The 20,170-nt window shown below is 45.0% G+C and overlaps 1 protein-coding gene across 4 annotated transcripts in view; it reads right to left on the reverse strand.

The window, feature by feature from the left end:
* The window catches only part of plxna4 (plexin A4), a 532,456-nt gene that overhangs the window by 229,142 nt on the left and 283,144 nt on the right, over positions 1 to 20,170 (reverse strand). For all 4 annotated transcript variants that reach the window (XM_052033450.1, XM_052033449.1, XM_052033451.1 and 1 more), the window contains exon 5: positions 620 to 720. In XM_052033450.1, coding sequence (XP_051889410.1) covers positions 620 to 720 — 101 coding nt within the window. The remainder of the gene's footprint in view (positions 1 to 619; positions 721 to 20,170) is intronic.

Here is a 20,170-nt window from a genome sequence, read left to right on the forward strand (position 1 = left end):
TGCTAACTGGCAACCATGTTTTCAACATCATAGCACAGACTACACTTCAAAAAGCACTTCATCGAATGCAAAGGTCTTTGGGATGGTCCAAGATCATAAACAAATGCATGCCTCTTTCTTGGAGAAATGAGGAGATTTAAGGATGAAAATAGTGGGTCTATATATAACTGTCCATATCCTCAGCAGTAACCTGAGCATATTATTCAACCATTGTAGAACATTGAGAACATAAGAATTGGCAGGAGTGTCCACTCACCTCTTTGTTTCTGCTCCACCATCCAATAAGATCAGGGCTGATCTTTTACCTCTGCCTGCACTAATCTCAGATCTCCCGAGTCCCCTAATATCCTAATTATTTTTCATCTACTGTAAACAACCAAATGAAAATCAGATGAGTTTAGCAGCAGGCAGCCCAATTCAAAACAACCTTCTTCAAAATTAATCCGTGTAAACTATTGATCAGTGTTGTTTTGACATCACTGGCTACTGCACCCAGTTTATAGCAAGATCACCAGTCACTCACCGAACCCTGGCTCCAAATCATCCTCCCATTCCCTGAGCAGCAACTGCGCAGTGCTGTAACAATGGAAGCTATGAAAGGAGCTACGTCCATACTCACATGTTATGGAGCACACACCAGCCACAGTGAGGGTCTCCTGACCCCAGGCAATCAGTGCATGTCTTGTACTGTCCACACGCCTCCACAGGCACTCTGGTAAGCTGCAGACAAAGAAAACAGGTAGAATTTAGTAGAATGTCACTATGGCATCAAGTTCATCTACAATGAGAACTCAGAGGCATGAGATGTCATCAAAGAGACTGACAAACTTCTGCAGATGTACAGTGGAAAGCATTCTGACTGGTTACATCATGGCCTGGGGTGGGGACTCAAATTCACAGGAATGCAAGAGGCTACAGAGAGTGCTGGACTCGGTCAGTTCCATCATGGCTCTCCCCACCATCAAGGACACCTACCGGAGGTGATGTCTCAGAAGGCAACATCCATCATCAGGGACCCCCACCACCCAGGCTATGCCCTCTTCTCGTTGCTGCCATCAGGCAGGAGGTACAGGAGCCTGAAGACCCACACCTCAAGGTTCAACAACAGCTTCTTCCCCACTGCCATCAGGTTTTTGAACCTACCTGAAAAATCCTAATTCTAGCTCAGACTGTATTTCCCTCAACTTGCACTAAAGCCGTTATGTTATTTTTTATTTATTGTGTCGTGTAAGTTATGTATAATTTATATTCATTTAAGTTTATGCAATTTATGTTTGTCATGTTGGCAATGTACTGTGCTCCTGCTGCAACAGCTAATTTTCATGCCACTTATACCCTGGGTATGTAGGTCCATGACAATACACTCGAACTTGAACTTGATCCAGAGCACAGAAGGCTAAATTCAACTGTGATGTGATGATAGTGGAAAGGCCCCAGGACCGAGGTCAGTAGCACAGAGTGCAGGCGCTGCACGAGAACCAGTAACACAGAGCTGGGCCAATAACATAAGTTCAGGGCCTGTGCCACAGATCCCAAGACACAAGACTCAAGTCAGTGGGCCAGAGGCAGTGCCACAGAGCCTGAGAAACAAGAACCACAGAGCCACTGAGACGTAATATTTGGTTAGCCATGTGCGAGATATAATTTGTAAAACATGATTACTGAGATATGATGTGATATTTCATTAATAAGATTAGTGATATGACATTTGGTTTGTGATGTTTAGATACATTGTGTGATGTGATGTATGAATTGTGGGAAGATAGGTGGTAATTGATTTATGGTACATGATACGTGATACACAGTTGTGAACTGTTGAATAAACAGCATTTAACACAAATCTGGCTCGTATAAAAACAACATGCTCCAAATCAGCAGCTGCATAAAAGGCAGGTTAATGTTTTGCATCTAATCCTGCCTCAGAAATGCACGGTGCTACAATGAAAGCTCTCTGCCACAAACCGGAACCCCGCTCTTCTCATTTTGATGGTGTAATTCCACCACATTTCACTTTTCCAGCATGAATAATTTATCCCTAATCCCGCCATAACTGTGAGCCCCTGATCCCTCACACCATCCCTTGCTTGGTTTTACAATGCCTGCACTGTGCATGGACCTGTTATGTATACTATGTTTAAAGCTTTCAAGTCAAGTTCACACTTTTCTTAACAAAGGGAAAGGTGAATCAGACTATTCCAGTGTCAGCCATTCCCAAGGGCAGTTTAATAGTAATTAGGAAATTGGAGCAGTAATCCAGATGTGTGCAAAAGCAAAGGTAATTCAAATTCAGTTAACTAAACCAGGGAGCCTGGAACTCACTGCCTGGAAGATTGGCTTTAAGATGTAACAAATAATCTGCTGGAAGAACACAGCGGGTCGAGCAGCACCTGTGGGAGGAAGGGAGTTGTCGACAGGACCTGATCCTGGTGCAGGGTTCTGACTCGAAACATTGCCGATTCCTTTCCTCCCACAGATGCTGCTCAACCCACTGAGTTCCTCCAGCGGATTGTTTGTTGCTCCAGATTCCAGCATCTGCAGTCTCCTGTGTCAACATTTAAGAAGTACCTGATAACCCGAACTAGGACCTGGAAAGTATGTTTAGTCTAAAGTCCATGCTTTGGGTAGCAAGGACAGAATGGGCCAAATGGTCTCCCTCTGTGCCATGAATTTCTGAGTCATCTGGTGCCTTGGCCAACATCCTTCTGGTTAACAGCTACTTCAAAAACACGATGATGCTGGAGGAACTCAGCAGGCCAGGCAGTATCCGTGGAGAAAAGCACATGGCCAACGTTTCAGGTCAGGACCTTTCTTCAGGACTGAAGGGTTGGAGATGGTGGAAGTGGCGGAGAATGATGTGTTGACTGGAGATGTCCTAACCCAAAACGTTGACCGCCTGCTTTTCTCCACCATTGCTGCCTGGCCTGCTGAGTTCCTCCAGCATTATCATGTTTTTCATCCAGATTCCAGCATCTACAGTCCTTTGTTTCTCCAACAGCTATTTCAATTAAGTTGCTGCTATTGGGACCTTGCTGTGCATCTCCATGCTGCTGTGTTTATCTGCGCAAAGGGACTTGAAACATCTTGCATTGACTGTGACTTGGGGGGTTCTGAGGGCTGGTGTAAAGGTGGGCAGTGGGGCCAGGGGAGGAAAGCTTGCGACGCAAACAGCTTGCGTGCATGGTCTGTGCATGGGCAGGCAGGGACAATGAACATAAATCAGCGAAAAAACAACCCTTTATAAATAAAATACTGATCAATACTCAGTGCTGTGCAAGCCAATTGTTTTACTCAGCCACTCTGTGCTTATAGTTGCAGACACAATCCATTATTGAAGATGTCAGCCAAATCACGACAGTCAGCAGCAGGCACACACTTGCTTTCACTCGGAATGCACTGGGAAGGCAGGATGGGGCAGCTCTCTCCCTCGTCATTCACGATGTTCAATAGCTTTTCATTTCGGAAAAGTGCAAAAGCCAAGAGAGAAAACAAAAAATCAATTTAGAGCACAGCCACGTGAAAAATCGCAGTTCCTGGATTTCCCACAGGGAGACTTGTTCCACGCCGAACACAGAGGTTTGTTACTTTACAGCAATGATTACCACAGGAAACAAAAACCTGTGAGTGGACAATGCTTTTGACTGAAAGCAGCCATTCATCTGATGGGATCATTGCTCCTATTTGATGAGGATTGAGGCTGCCTTTAATTCCTGTTCTACCAAACAATTAAGAGTGGGTTCACTGGAGACAAAGGAGACTGCAGACGCTGGGATATGGAGCAAGAAACAAACTGCTGGAGGAATTCAGCGGGTCAGGCAGCATCTGTGGAGGGAAATGGTCAGTTGACGTTTTGGGTTGACACCCTTCAACTGGTCTGATAGAGAGGAGATAGCCAGTATAGAAGTGAGGGGAAAGAGTGGGGCAAGAGCTGGCAAGCGATGGGTGGATCCAGGTGAGCAGGGATATGCAGATGCAGGAGTGGAGAGGGCCGGGAGGTGATAGGTGGAGGCAACCAAGGGCTGCAGATGATGGAATCCGGCAGGAAAGAAAGGTGGAGCGTGGAACCAAATAAGGGAGGTGGGGAGGGCAGGTGGGAACAGTAGGAGGGAGGGCACCCAGTTGGAGGAGTGTGTGGGTGATGGGCAGATGGACTGGGTGGAGGGGGGGGAAAGAAACAGGGTGATGGGATTTGGGGTGGACGTAGGAGGAACTGGGTAGATCAGAAGGAGAGAGAAAAGGGGCAGAGGGGGAGTAGGTTTACCTGAAACTGGAGAATTCAATGTTCATGCCGTGAGTGGGTTCACTGATTGTGCTTAGATGGATTTCTGGAAGCATCATCCCTCAACCTCCCATCACCAAATACCCCTCCACCCACATCTCCACATTGGTCTGGACTCATACTGTAGTGCCAGTTGGAAAGCAAGCAGACTTCTTGCCACCCATTTGGTTAACTGTTGATCAAACAGCTGTGTTTCCCACCCCAGTGCTGGTATATTTAAATTGTGCCCAAAAGATTAGAAAACACATTTGGGTCATTTGCAGTGCAGTCCTGAAAATGGATCTTAAATGAATCTGGAACTGACTGCCTGATCTGGAACTCACTCAGCTGGGACTCTCAACAGAGATTTGAGAGAAATAATTTACAATGTTTTGAAGGAGAACAGTGGGTTGGGACTGACAGGATTACTTTACCAGAAGCTGGCATTGGTTTGATGGGCTGAATATCCTGTCGTCCATTATCATGATTCTATGATTCTAAATCTTGGATAGACTCCAGGACAATCCTGAATGTTTAGTTATCCTAATTAAGCCAAACAGTAGACCTAATGAACTCTGACAAAAATAGTTCTTAAAACTATAGCTGTTGGAGGAGAACCATTGCGTGGCTCAGTGCCAATTTCATCGTGTCACACCAATCCCAGGCTCTAACTGCAGCCTCTTTTGAGTTGCCGCTAACGACCATACACCCTCTCTATTAGGAAGAGGAGCGATGCCATCAGCCAGGGATTCCCTGTCACAAAGTGGCCATTAGATTATTAGGCAAGGACAGATCAGCTCAGCTGAAACAACCTACTTTTTCCCAACTCAAACTACCCACTGATTTAAAATTAAATTCAGATCTTAACCTGGAATTTTAGAAACATAGAAAACCTACAGCACAATACAGGCCCTTCAGCCCACTAAGTTGTGCCGAACATGTCCTTACCCTAGAAATTACTAGGCTTACCCATAGCCCTCTATTTTTCTAAGCTCCATGTACCTATCCAAAAGACTCTTAAGAGACCCTATCATATCCGCCTCCACCACCGTTGCCGGCAGCCCATTCCATGCACTCATTTTGAAAAATAAATCTATGGATAATGACTGCAAATTACCGGATTGCTATAAAAACCCATCTGGTTCACTAATGTCCTCAGGGAATCTGCCATCCTTACCCTGAGTCACCTGTATGTGACTCCAGTCGCAACAACAGAGTTTACTTTGAAATGGTCTCACAAACCACTCAGTTCAAGGACAAGGGTTATAAATGCTGGCCTTGCCAGTGATACCACGATCCCGAAAAATAGGTGAATTAAAAAAAGCGCTTTGAAAGTAGTTCATTGCATGTGAAGAACTTTGGGATGTCCTGAACTTGTAATGAATGCAGAGGAATTGCAAGCCTGGCTTTCTTTCCTCGAAATGTTCAGTGCTTGTGTTTGTCAAGGCAGAGTCAGACTTGGCTGTGGCAATCCCCAGGAGCCTCAGTCTACACACACACACATGTATATGCACATGTACACACATAAAACCATGCACACAAACACACGCATAGTGCACATGTGATTGTGTGTGCACACACACAATATTTGACAGGAAGAGTTAACAGCTTTAAACTACCATTTAAAAAGGAAAATGTCTTGGAAGTCATAAGGAGACAGGCTTTCCCTCTGAGACAACCATTGACTGCATTGATGTTCACAACCCAGCCCCCTCCATTACTCCGCTTAACACTGCAATCTTCAATCAGATTACCAGCCCAATCAAAACTCCCAGATCCAGCAGGGGTTTCAGGTACCACACCTGGACAAGGTAGGTGGAATGCAGAGAACGCTGCTGCCCATTCTTGTGTATGTCCCTCTAGTTTCCAGTTCTGGTCATATCCATTATTTAACTTCTTTCAGTTCACTTTTGCATGAAACCTAAGCCAGCTCTCTGTGATTTCAGCTCAGCCCAATGGATATGATTCGCAAAATATGAACCCATCGAAATATAGTCACTGCTATAATGTCGACAAATACAGCAGCCAATTCATACATAGCTGGTTCCCACACACAGCAACGTGATCGATGACTGGATCACTTACTGTTAAGGGATGAATGTTGGCCAAACAATGAGATAACCACCCTGATCTCACTCAAATAGTCCCAGAAGATCTTTAACTTCCTCAATGAAAGGTCAGCATCTACAACAGAGCTGTGCTCCCACAGTACCACACTGAATTTCAGCCGAGATCCACAACCATCTAATGCAACTACCCACAGCCATGGCTGCCTGCCACATGAATGAGAATAAAAGGTACAAACAAGAAAAACAAAGCAGAAAATTATTTTAATAATATGCAAGTGAAATAATTAAAACCAATGTTCATTCTCATCAATAATTTAATGTTTACACAGAGTTGCCACTGGTGATGTGAACCATCTAAACCCAGCTGGTATAGTTTGATGAGAAGCAGGGATATCACCTCTGTAAAACATAAAGAAGTAAAATCTTCCCTCAATAAATGTGACAGGAGATCTGGCAATCTAACACTGAGCAGTTATTACCCTAAAGTGTTGTCAAGCTGCTTTGCCATATCTGTGTGACATATTTCAATAATTACAGCTATCAAAAATCCATTACAATCCAGCGGAACTCTTTCCCAGCTTCAGACACCAGCGTTGAGAGCACTTCTCCTGAGGAGGCCCACGACTGGAAGTACATTTGCTTTAGAAACTTAGCATTGGTAAAGAGGACTATAATATTACTCATGAGCCTTGAGGTGAAACCTCCCATCATTAATATCACTGCCTGACACCATGACTCCAAAATTCTGTCTCCTTTTCTAACTCAGACCATGATAATCATCAGGCCATAATACCCTGGCCCTTCTTTCCTCTCAGTTTTTTTTCCTTTCTCAGGCTAAGAATAAGAACATAAATAAGCTATTACTAGGAAATAGTAGTAGTCCATAAGCCCTTGAAGCCTGTTCTGCCGATCAATGTCATGTCTGATGAAAATCAGAAAACTGCAGATGTTGGAAACTTGAAATAAAAACAGATAATGCTGGGGGTTAGGGAGCAACTGCGGAGTGAGAAACAGAGATAGCGTTTAAGGGTGAAGGGTCTTCGACCTGAAACATTAACTCTGAGGTGAGCCTGTACCACTCTACTTTCCTCCCAGTCAGTAGCATTTTGATTTATTTTACACCTCAGCACCACTTGCCTGCCCTAATATATATTACCTTCTATGTGGATGCTCATTCTATCTTGCCCCAAAGTCGGGTCGGGTTCTACCCCAGGGCAACAACATCATTATCATAGTAAAAATGAATCCTTGCCTTAATGAATTATACCAATTTGTCATTACGCAGAGCAAATCTCTGCACCTGTAAAAGATATCTTGAATCACTTTCATTCGTACAGCATCTTAGAGAAGGGAGACCACCAGGTCAATTAATGAAACTCTTTAACTTTGATGCTTAGCTCAGAAAAGCTTTGTAGAAGCCTTATCAATGTTACGGTATCAGCTAAGCAGAATTTGGGAGGCTATCAAATTCAGGGGCAGTTTTTACTGGCAGCAATGAGAGGTGTGTCCATGGGAGACTGGGCACAGAGTTAACTGATTCACAGCAGCCAGGCTTTTCCACCCACAGCATCGGGTAGGGTGACCACCATTTCAAAGTGGGTCATGTGACATTTTTAAAAAAAGATCTGGCCAGCTGGACAGAACTTGATTTGGTCTTTGCCATGAAATGATTTTGGGGGCCCCTGTGGGTTGGGCAGCAATGAAGTCTCTGTGCGAGCTGGTCACAGGGAGTGTCCAATCTTGTCCTTCAGAACAGACTCACTCAGAGGGAAGAACAGGGAAGGAGAAGGGAAGGACCCTGTGACCTGTTGCTCTGGCCTCCTGATTCCTCTGAAAGATCCCATATGAACTGAAGTCTTTGACGATTTTTTTCACAGGTACAGAGATCTGCTCTGCCTCATTAAAGGCTGATGTAATTCAGAATACAAGAATTCATTTCCACCATTTGGTGATACTGCAGCACTGAGGTACACAGGGTTCACGCAGAAATCAGTCTCTGTTTCTCCTACAATTCTGAAGCCCATTTCCAAGATGTTTTTTCACAAGATGATGGAGCAATAGCTGACTCAGCAGGCAGTGGTCAATCACATGGCTCCAATGAGCTGTGGGAGGAAACTTGTCCTAATATCCTTGGCCTCCTACACCGTCGCAACAAAGCCTAATGTAAGCTTGAGCGGCAGCACATCATCATTCGATTAGGTACATTACAGGCCCAAATGCAACATTAACTTCAACAATTTCTGATGATGGTTCTGCTCTTTCCATTTAGGCCTCTGTTTTCTTTCTTCACATCTCATTACCACCTCCATGTGCTTCATACGATCAGCAATTTCATCACTTAATCTCCACCCTATTCTGATCTTTTGTGCTATTCTCTCCTCTTCCTTCCTTTGAAACTTAACCTTGTTTTCTCGCTAACTTTGTCCAGTTCTCTTGAAAGGTCAGGGGCTGCAGCACCAATTCTGAGTCTCTCCCTCCCCATGCTACATGACCTGCTGAGGATTTCCAGCATTCATGCTGTTTTGCTTTCACCTCCTTCTGATTGACACTTGAACGAGCTGTACAGCACGGCATGCGACAGATCAGGTCCTAGCCTGTGGCTTAAAGGATCAGAGAGAGGACTTCCAATGCACTGATCTGCACCAATTAGACCAGGAAAGCTTCTGGTCAGTGACCTCAGCACCCCTTGAGCTGAGGAACTGGCAGAGGATTATAATTAGCACCAGGATTATAATTATTTTAACGTTATCAGTCACAGGATGCCCACATCACTAACAATGCCAGCAATTATTGCCCCTCCCCATTTGCCCCTGCACCAAGGAGTCACATCGGTGTTTCTGGAGACAGGCAGGTAAACACAGCCGACTTCCTTCCCTGAAGGATATCTCTGAACCAGGTAGATCTTTACAAGAATCCAGCAGTTTCATGTCTCCTGAAACTGAAAATACATGCTTTTGATGCATTCCAGATTTATTTAATTACCTGAATTTAAACTCCCCAGCTGCCATGGTGAGAATCGAACTCATGTCTCCCAACCAACTCTCTGGCTATTATGCTATCTTACCCCTAAGAGAGAAAGGGAGAAGGAAGTGGCTCTCTGCCGGCTGCTTGAAGTGACATTGCTCTTTATGATCTTGCTTCGCCTCTCACCCACTGATTGCCAGTGAATTATTTGTATCATCTGCTCAAAGCACATGGACGTGTGTGCATCCATTTAATCTACCAGCTCCCACGGAGAAGGCAGCAATGGACTGATTGGATTAAATAAATTTGGCTTTCATCATCGTTGTTCTGCTGTGCATGAGAACTTAGCAATGCAAACACAAGCACACACACATATGCAAGAGGACAGAAAGAAATGCTAGGGATATCCAACAGGTCAGGCAGCATTTGCAGAGAGAAAAAAACAGAGCTGTTTCAGGGCAATGACCTACACCATTGCACCCTGAGTATTTTCTGTTTTACTTTAGATTTCTAGGACTTACAGCTCTTTTGCTTTTCAACAGTGTAGTTTTAAATCTAATGAAATTGCAACATAGAAACCATTCACCCAAAGGCATCCATGCCAGTTTTTTAAACTGCGCACCAACTCCTCACCACCTTCTTCATCTTATCCAGTTATGACACTCTTCTATTCCCTCCTCCCTTGTGTTTATCCAATTCCTCTTAAATGTATCTTAACCACTCTCTGCAAACTCTCCTGCTTACACAAAGGTCACATTAGGCACTTACTCAAGCAACAGCCTCTCCAGATAAGAACAATTACAAAAAATGAATAAGATTTAAATTTAGAAACTTATTAACTTGATTCAATAGTTTTTAAATTATTTTAGTTTATGATAAGAAGTTGCCATTGCCTTGAAACCCTGGCCCCTTACACACACTTAAGAGAGAAGTCAGACCTTGCCATCACACTTACACCTCAGGCGGCTGTGGATCTGAGTTCCACTTCAGAGACCAGAGTACAACAACACTCGGCTGGCTCTTCCAGGGCAGTACTGAGCGAATGTCACTTTATCTTTATCAGGTAAGACATTAAAGCAAAGCCCTGTTTGATCTCTCAGGTGGACTGCTGAACATGCCATGAAGAGCTGGGGTTGTTCCCCACCATTCTCCTCACCAATAATGATCACCCAGTCATATGAGTTTGTTGGAACTTCCTGTGCACAAGTTGGGTAAAGTGTTCTTGACAACAAAAAATATACTTCCCAAGTATTTAATTTGATTTGTGACATTCCGAGATTGAGATAGACACCACATGTATTATATATGCATATCTTCCTGCCATTTGTATGAAAAGGTACAACTGACAGATTTGATGGGGGCCACTTTGGCTCTCTGATGTGTGAATAATGACGAGAGAGAGAGTGAGAGAGACCAAGGGAGAGAAGAGAGCAAGGGAGAGAGAGAGAGAGCAAGGGAGAGAGCAAGGGAGAGAGAGAGAGAGAGAGAGAGAGAGAGAGAGAGCAAGGGAGAGAGAGGGGGCAAGGAAGAGAGAGAGAGAGCAAGGGAGAGAGAGAGCAAGGGAGAGAGAGAGAGCAAGGGAGAGAGAAAAAGAGAGATAGAGGGGAGAGAAAGAGAGAGAGTGAAAAATAAAGAAAGAGAGAAAGAGAGAAAAGAGAGAGAGAAAGAAAGAGAGATAGAGAGGGGGAGGGAGGGAGGAAGGTAGGTCGGTCGGTAGAGGGGGTAAAGTTGGCTTGCACTCCAAGCTAATTACACCGTGTGCTCCAGTTTCAGCAGTGCTGAGCAGTGTCAGGGCCTCAGTTGCTGTGACCCTTCATTTCTCCTGGGTTACTGACAGCAGCAGCCACCTGAATGGTGCTGATGCCTGACCTTTATATGGAGCTGTCAAGGAGGAAAAATCACAGCCTTTAATGACAGTAAAAGTGTGTGAGGATGTGCCTGACAGAATGGAATTGTCACTTTTCCAACAGTTGATGTCAATATTAAAGTCTAATTTTTGACATAATAATCATCTCTTTTCCCCCTCAATCTTTACGTTCTGTGCTGATTTCTTCCACCTCTACAGCTTGCATTCAAAAACGTTTAACCCTTTAAGGACAAAGAGAAATGTCCTTGCTATTTCTGTTATCTCCCATCCGTCCTCCTGAAGGTGCTGACTCCTCCTGGCATCGAGCACTATCTGGTACCTCACTAGTGGCAGCTTAGAGCCACTTAGGCATGGCACCCCATCCAGAGCCCAACCCTCCCCTCCCTAACAGTCAAAGCTGCTGTTCTTTATTCATTTCTCAGGAGAGGGGTGTCATGCCCAGGGACAGCATTTCTTGCCCATCCCTAAGTGCCCTCAAGAAGATGATAATGAACCACTGCAGTAACATCGCAGCTGGATTACACGTGACAACAAAGAGTCTGCTGCAGCTGGAGTCATGCATTAGCCAGATCAGGGAAGGTCAGCGTCTTTTTTATTTATTCATTTTCTGCTATCTGGGCGTCACTGACAAGGACAACTTCGCTTGTGCACTTTTTCACCGCTTTACCATTGCCCCAAGTGCACTTGCAAAGTAGTGAAAAAAACTGTCGTAACGCTGTTGATTAGAGAGTTCTAGGACTGAGAACCAGCAACAATGAAGGTTCAGCAATACATTTCTACAGGAGGATGCTGTGCAACTCGAGGGGAGCCTGCAAGTGACAGTGTCTCCATGTGTTTGCTGCTCTTGTCCTTCTTGGTAAGTCTACAGATTCGGAAGATGTTGTCAGAACAGCCTGGGTGAGAAACTGCAATGCACCTTGCACATGGTGGACACCACAGCCGCATAGCGGTGGTAAATCAGATGCCAATCAAATGGACCGTTTGGTCCTGGAAGCTGCCAAGCTTCTTCAGAGTTGCTGGAGAGGCACTCTTCCAGACATTGGGAGCATGCCGTCACATTCCCAACTTACACTAAAAACATGGTGGAAAGGCTTTGAGGTATCAGGAGGTGCGTTCCTCATTGTAGGATATCCAGCCTCTGACCTGCTTTTGTAGCCACGCTATTTGTGCAGTTGGATCAGTTCAGCCTCTGGTTAACGGTGATCCCCACAGTGTTAACGGCATTAGCCTGCATGCAACAAGACTTAGAAGTGGCAAATGGAATTGAACATTGTGCAGCCATCAGCAAATGTCTGACCTTATGATGGAAGAAATGTCATTGATGGAGGAGCAGCAGAAGATAGTTGGGTCTAGGACCCTCCGCTGAGGAAATTATGCAGTGATATGCTAGGATTAGGATGACTGACTTCTAATAACCACACGCACCTTCCTCCTTTGTGTGAGGTACAACTCCAACCTTCAGAGAGCTTTCCCTTTGATGCCAAATGCTACCTTGATGTCAAGGACAGTCTCTCTCACCTCACCTCCAGAATTCAGCTCCCTAGTCCACGTTTGGACCAAGATTGTTAACTGGTCTGGAGCCAAGTGGTTCTGTTGAAACCCAATCTAGGTATCGAAGAGTAGGTTATTCATGATTAATTGTCACTTGATAGCTCTGTGGATGTCAGCTTCTTTCACTTTGCTGATGATTTACATCTATCTTTTTATAGGTCAGAGAATAGAGGGCTATGGGGAACCAGCACAGAAGTTACATGGATAGGAAAGGTTCAGAGGGATATGGGCCAAATGCAGGCAAATGGGACGAGCTTAGATGAGTATCTTGGTTGGCATAGGTGAGTTGGGCCTGTTTCTGTGCTGTATGACTCTATAACTCTACAAGAAGAGATGAGGCCTGAGACAGAGCAGCCATGATCATATTGAATGGCAGGGCAGGTTTGAGACCCTAAGTGGCCTACTTCTGTTCCTGTTTTCTATTATGTTCTTAATAGACTGATTGGGCAGTAATTAGCTGCACTGGATTTGCCTTGCATTTTATGAGTCGAACATTGCTGGGCAACTTTCCCCATTGTCAGGTAGATGCAAGCTTTGTAACTGTACTGGGACAGTTGGGCTAGTGGGGTGGTTAGTTCTGGAGTGCAGGTCTTCAGTCTTACAGCTGGAATGTTGTTTGTTCCCACAGCCTTTGCTGTAGCAAGTGCTCTCAGATATTTCTCGATATCAGATAGAATGAATCAAATTGGCTGGAGACTGGTTTGGGAGATGTCAGGAAGAAACCGAGACAATCCACTCACACAGTTATGACTGACTTTGACTTTCAGCCTCATCCTCAGCACTCACAGGATGCGTCCCACCAGTTGATTTCCTTTCCTCAAGTGCATCAGCCAATCAGATGGGGTTGTAATGCAAAATTAGGAGTTTCATGATCACCATTACTGAGCCTGTCTCGTTTTTAAAATCCAGATTACTTAATTGGCTGAATTTGAATTTCGCAGCTGTGTTGGTAAAATTTGAGCTTCTCTGGATTGTTAACCTCTAGGTTTCTATCCAGTCATTTAACCACTGCCCACCACTGTACCCCATGGGAGGGTCCCACCTAACCAGAGGGAAATATGCAACAAACAGTCTGTCAAGCAAGACTGCATCAGCCAGATCACCTCTAAAGAAAGATTTACCGTAACAATTTCTCATTATATACTAACTAGCATTTCCCAATACAACCAAATAATATTCATGTCCAAGTTCCTTCGCCTCTCCCTAGCAGTCAAGGTCAAGGCAAGATTACACATAAATCACTGTGCACAGTCCTGGTCTTTATAAAGAGTGAGGTGCTATAGGGTAGGTGTGGAAAAGAAGCTTCCAACTGTGAGGTTTCTAGCAAGGAGCCATGAGTACAAGATAATCACCAATTAATAAAATAAGGAATTCAGCAGAAAAGACTTTACCCATGGACTCTGTCTACACTTCTCATGGCCTTGGAAAAGCAGCCAGCATAATCAAAGACCCCGCCCACCCTGGACATTTTCTCTTCTCCTCCTCTCCACTGGGCTGAAGATACAAAAGCTTGAAAACAAGCACCGCCAGGTTGAAGGACAGTTTCTATCCCACTGTTATAAAACTCTTGAATGACATCTTGTATGTTAAAGATGAACTCCTGTCCTCACAATTTACCTCAGCGTGGCCCTTCCACCTTATTGTCTACCTGCACTGCACTTCCTCTGTAACTGTAACACTATATTCTGCATTCTGTTATTGCTTTTCCCTTGTACTACCTCAAAGTATTTATGTTTTGAAATGATCTGTATGGATGTCATGCAAACCTAAGTTTTTCCACTGTATCTCAGTACATGTGACAATAATAAACCAATACAAGTACCAAGATTGGATAGAATTCAGAAGTGAAAAGCCTGTGTTCGATGGAGAGCATCTATACTGACATGGACAGTGAACGCCAATCTCACTCCGATCACAGTGAGCATATCCCAGTTTAGATCAGACCACCACCTAGCACAGGCTTTGTAGATTTATATTGGACTAGTATGTGGTGCATTCCACCTTAGTTACTGAAGTTCAGTTCGCACCATTGAACTGCAAAATTATTACAGTAAATCCTTCCTCAGAGGTATTCTGGCTGACAGACTCATGCTTGACAAACAACTTGCTGCAAATTTCTCACTACTACGATGGCCCCTCCTATGAAAAGATGATATGGAGCCCGAAAAATGTATCAGTGTGATTCAGAGTTAAGGCACAGTTCAACTATAATCTTACCGATTAGCTGCACAAGCACAGGTGCTCCTGCTTCTCTGTCCTTTTACTATTTTTTTTCCCTTCTTACAGTTCCTCTGCTCTATGAAGTAAAATATTATGCACTCTATACCCATATCCATGCAGGGGACCCCTCTCCATGATTTGATAGCACACTCTCAACCAAGGGAATGATTTGTTAGCCATGAAATGCCCTTCACTTATCTATCAGTCTGTGGGAACAGATGAGGCTTCCTGCATGCGGCATAGCCAATGAGGACTGCCTCCCACATTCCCTATTTATTGCAGATAAATCCTCTACATTCAGGGCACAGCTCAATAACGAAATTATGTTATTTTTGAAACTATTTCAGCTTTGTTGCAATGTTTGTACATGACACAGCAAGGAAGATTAGCGATCAGGCTACAGGGGGTGAAATGGTTCTTTGAAAGAACATGGACCGAAATTGAGAAAGCATTAGATGGATAATTACTTCATGTAGAATGTGTCAAAAGTGATCATGTATTGCAAAAAAGAGTCAGCTGCTTCAATTCAGTGTTTCTACATACATGCGGGCACATAGGCACAGATGCACACGCGGACATAGACACACACACAAACACAAAGGCATAGAGATACAAATATGGATACATGCACACACATGGATACAATCAGAAACATCATAAACAAATACACTAATACACAGCCATATAAAATTGTGTATGTATACACAAATAAAATTATGTATAAAATTATGAGGGGCATAGATAGGGTGGACAAGCAATATCTTTGCTTAAACATATGTTTAAACATAAATATATAGATAAATGTGTGTGTGTGTGTGTGTGTGTGTGTGTGTGTGTGTGTGCGCGCGTTCACGCACGCGTGTATGGGTGTGCATGCATCCATCCGTGTGTGGGTGTGTGCACATGTGTGGGAAGATCTGTACAGCTGTTTATGTAAATCAGCAACACACTGATTGCTGGTATAAACACATGCATTTCGATACTTGCACACAGGTGTACAGGTTTATGTACAGGGGTGCAGAGATGCACATAAACACGTGTGCACAGATGTACATAGATATTATTATACAGCTGTGCACACAAACATATAGATGTGCACATGCATATACACACAGCTGGAGAGTTGAGCATAAACACATACGTATACACAAACAGATGTATAGATCTGAACAGACACAATGATGTACTTATGCATAATTTTATAGTTGCAGAAATGTGCATGTACTTGAATGCATATACAGGCTTATACACACCGTTATACAGATGGACACACAGGCATACACATGCATACACTAAGGTCTGAGTACACAAAGGTGCACATGTACAAACATACACACACAGGTGTATAGTCACACAGGTGTAAACACACACACACACACACACACACAGGTGCACAGATGTGTAGAGTAGATATGCTGGAATCTGGAGCCACACACACAAAATGCTGGAGGAACTCAACAGGTCAGGCAGCATCTATGGAGGGAAATAAACAGTCTACGTTTCGGGCCAAGACCCTTCATCAGGACTGGAAAGGAAGAGGGCAGAAGCCAGAATAAGAAGGTTGGGGGAAGGGGAAGAGCACATGCAGACAGGTGACAGGTGAGTCCAGGTGAGAGGGGGAAGGTAGGAGGCTGGGGGAGGGGGAGAGGTATGAAGCTGAGAGGTGATAGGTAGAAGAGGGCTGAAGACGAAGGAACCCGGTAGGAGAGGGCAGTGGACCAGGGAATAAAGAGAAGGTGGGGAATAGATGGGCAGGTCATGAGGGTGGGGGAAAGGAAAGAGAAGGGGGAGGGGGCCAGAGGAATGAGGGAAGATAAAGGAGGGGAAGAAGGGGGGAGGGGTTACGGGAAGTTAGAGAAATTGATGCTGAGGCAGTCAGGTTGGAGACTCCCAAGGCGGAATATGAGGTGTTGTTCCTCCAACCTGCATCTGGCCTCAACGTGGCAGCAGAGGAGGCCGTGGATAGACATGTCAGTATGGGAGTGGGATGTGGAACTGAAGCGGGTGGCCACCAGGAGATCATTGCTTTTGCGGTGGACAGAGTGAAGGTGCTCGACGAAGCGGTCACCCAATCTGCGTTGGGTCTCACTGATGTACAGGAGGCTGCACCTGGAGCACCGGATGCGATAAATGACACCCTCGGACTCACAGGTGAAGTGCTGCCTCACCTGGAAGGACTGTCTAGGGCCCTGAATGGTGGTGAGGGAGGAGGTGTAGGGACAGGTGTAGCACGGAGTGCAGTTGCAGGGATAAGTGCCTGGAGGATGAGTGGACAAGGGAGTCGCGGAGAGAACGATCCCAATGGAAAGCAGAGGTGGGGCGGGGGGGGGGGGGCGGTGTGGGGAGAAAAGATGTGCCTCGAGGTGGGATCCCGTTGGAGGTGGCAGAAGTTGCGGAGAATGATGTGTTGGATGCAGAGGCTCATGGGGTGGTAGGTGAGGACAAGGGGAACCCTGTCCCTGTTAATTTTTGGGGGGGGGAGGGGGTGAGGGCAGACGTGCGGGAAATGGAGGAGATGCGGGTGAGGGCAGCATTGATGGTGGTGGAAGGGAAACCCTGTCTACTGAAAAAAGGAGGACATCTCAGATGCCCTGAAGTGGAAAGCCTCATCGTGGGAACAGATGCGGCGGAGGAACTGGGAGAAGGGGATGGCATCCTTGCAAGTGACAGGATGGGAAGAGGTGTACTCAAGGTCTGTGGTTAACCTGTCTCTGGAGATGGAGACAGAGAGATCCAGAGAGGAGAGAGAGGTGTCGGGGATGGACCAAGTCAATTTGAGAGCAGGGTAGAAGTACTCCCACAGTTACATTTATTACAAAACCACTGACTCCCACAGTTACCTGCTGAGCTCCTTCAGCAGTTTGTGTGTGTTGAAACAAATAAACAGATGCATATACACACTCAGGAATACTCAGAAAAACAAACACAGGCATATTCTCACATGCAGTGGTATATGCATGTGAGAACATGCATGCACACATATATAGAGATAGAGACACACACACTTTCTCCAAAGGCTTTCAAGAGAACACCCTTGAATCAATTCCTCTGGTACTCTGGTAACCTCCTGCCAGTACAGAGCTGTCAGAGGACTGCCTATCTCAGGAGTTGGTGTTGGCATGCATGAGAGATTTACCTCCCAAGGGGGAGTGGCTGAGACAGCAGACTAGTGCTTTCTTGATTGTGAAACCCACCCCATGAAGACAGACTTCTTTTTCTCACTTGCAGAAGGAGGACCTGCCTCCTGTCCACCGTGTCTCATGCAGACTGACTATTAGCATCAGAGCACCTCAGTTCCCAGGCTATGACAGCAGAACAATCCTCCCTCTGGGTCAATCGATTGAAACCAGTTAATGTTTGATATGCCTCCTTTATGTAAGAGAAGCAGGGACTTCTTTTACACAGGGGATGGAAAAGTCAAATGGAACTGTGGTAATAATAGGGAAAGAGGAAATGCAGGCTCTTTTATTCCGTCCCTGAAACCATATGAAAAGGTTCATTGACGAAATCAAATCTTCAAGGATCGTCTTCTAATCTGAGGGTGATTTCTTATTCCTTTTGTATGTCAGCCCCCTTCCTCGGTTATCCATCCATCACCCCTTTAACATTTTCCATGGAATTAGCTCCTGCCACCGCTTCAGACAGGGAGGTCCAGATCCCAGCAAATCAGTGAAATAAACTTGCCCACTCTCACCTGAACGTCTTTTGCTAATGATATTAAATCAATGACCTCTGGTTATTGGTCCATTCACCAGAGAGGATGGTTTACCTCTCTCTGGTCTACTGAAACCTCTCAGCACCTTTTATCTCAGAAACTCCTTTGCACTAAAGAAAACCTTCATATCCCAGGATTATCCTTCCATCCTGCCGAGGAATAATCTCCTTCTCATTTGAATAGGCTCAACAACCTGGGGAGGGAGCAGGTAGCCTTAAGAGACAATAAGTTAGCACACAAAGTATGTGTGACCAAACGAAGATGACAATGGCAGTGTCTGAGGCTTCCAGGTCAATGCCCAGTGTATCAATGCCCTCCCCTTCATTCAAATAAATGAATGCCTCCTAAACTATGATAATTCCCACCCTGTGACACCAGCACAAAATGACAGATTTTCTTTCTGTCAAGAATTTGAAGTTTGTTTACCATAAAAACAGTAGACAAGTTGACGTTCTGGGTGTCTGTTGTAGGGCTTAATAGGGATGGATTGGGATTGATTTATAAATCTGCATGCCTTACACAGAAAGTATTCATCACAAACAATGAGGTTTGGTAGAATTTGACATTTAGTCTTTATGCTTGTTCATAAGGGGCGGCAGTTAGCGTAACGCTATTACAGCGCCAGCGACCCAAGTTCGAATCCCGCTGTTGTCTGTAAGGAGTTTGTACGTGTCTGCGTGGGTTTCCTCCAGGTGCTCCGGTTTCCTCCCACAGTCCAAAGATGTATGGGTTAGGAGCTGTGGGCATGCTATGTTGGTGCTGGAAGAGTGGCAACACTTGCAGGCTGCCCCCAGCACATTCTCAGTAATGCAAAAAGACACATTTCACTGTGTGCTTCGATGTACGTGTGACGAATAAATAAATGTCTTAAATCTTAAATATCTCACTAAACTTTACTTGAAGCAAAGAAATTCGAAAGCATAACATGGTGCATGGACTTAGTAGAAATCTGCAATCCATGCAGATCACTGCTTGAATGACCTGTGGTAAAAGGTGTCCTTCTGAGGAGGCAACAGACAATAGGCTGGAGGAACTCAGTGGGTCGAGCAGCATTTGTGGGAGGAAAGGAATTGTTGACGTTTTGTGTCAAAACCCTGCAGTGAGTCCTGAAGCAGGGTTTCAACCCGAAACACTGATAATTCCTTTCCCCCCCACTGATGCTGCTCGATCTACTGAGTTCCTCCAGCAGATTGTTTGTTGCTCCAGATTCCAGCATCTTCAGTCTCTTGTGTGTCTCCGTCCTTCTGAGGAAGCCTTCCTACAAAGGACAGATGGCACAGCACAGTCCATGGCAAAAAGGTCAGGCTAATTCTTCACAACACTAGGACAGGAACAACCTCAGCACGCAGTGACACCTGGTGTTTCTGTACCCACACAAAGAAAGCTGTCAGGATGAGGGCCAAATTGGGTACATTTCTCTTCGTTTGTTCTGGGGATTTGTGCATCACATCCCTGCAGACATGATCCACTTTGGACCTTGAGATGAAATGGAAGACAGCTCGTGTGACTGCTATAGCACAGGGGCAGGG

Source organism: Pristis pectinata, chromosome 19, assembly GCF_009764475.1.
Source record: "Pristis pectinata isolate sPriPec2 chromosome 19, sPriPec2.1.pri, whole genome shotgun sequence".
Classification (NCBI taxonomy): Eukaryota; Metazoa; Chordata; class Chondrichthyes; order Rhinopristiformes; family Pristidae; genus Pristis; species Pristis pectinata.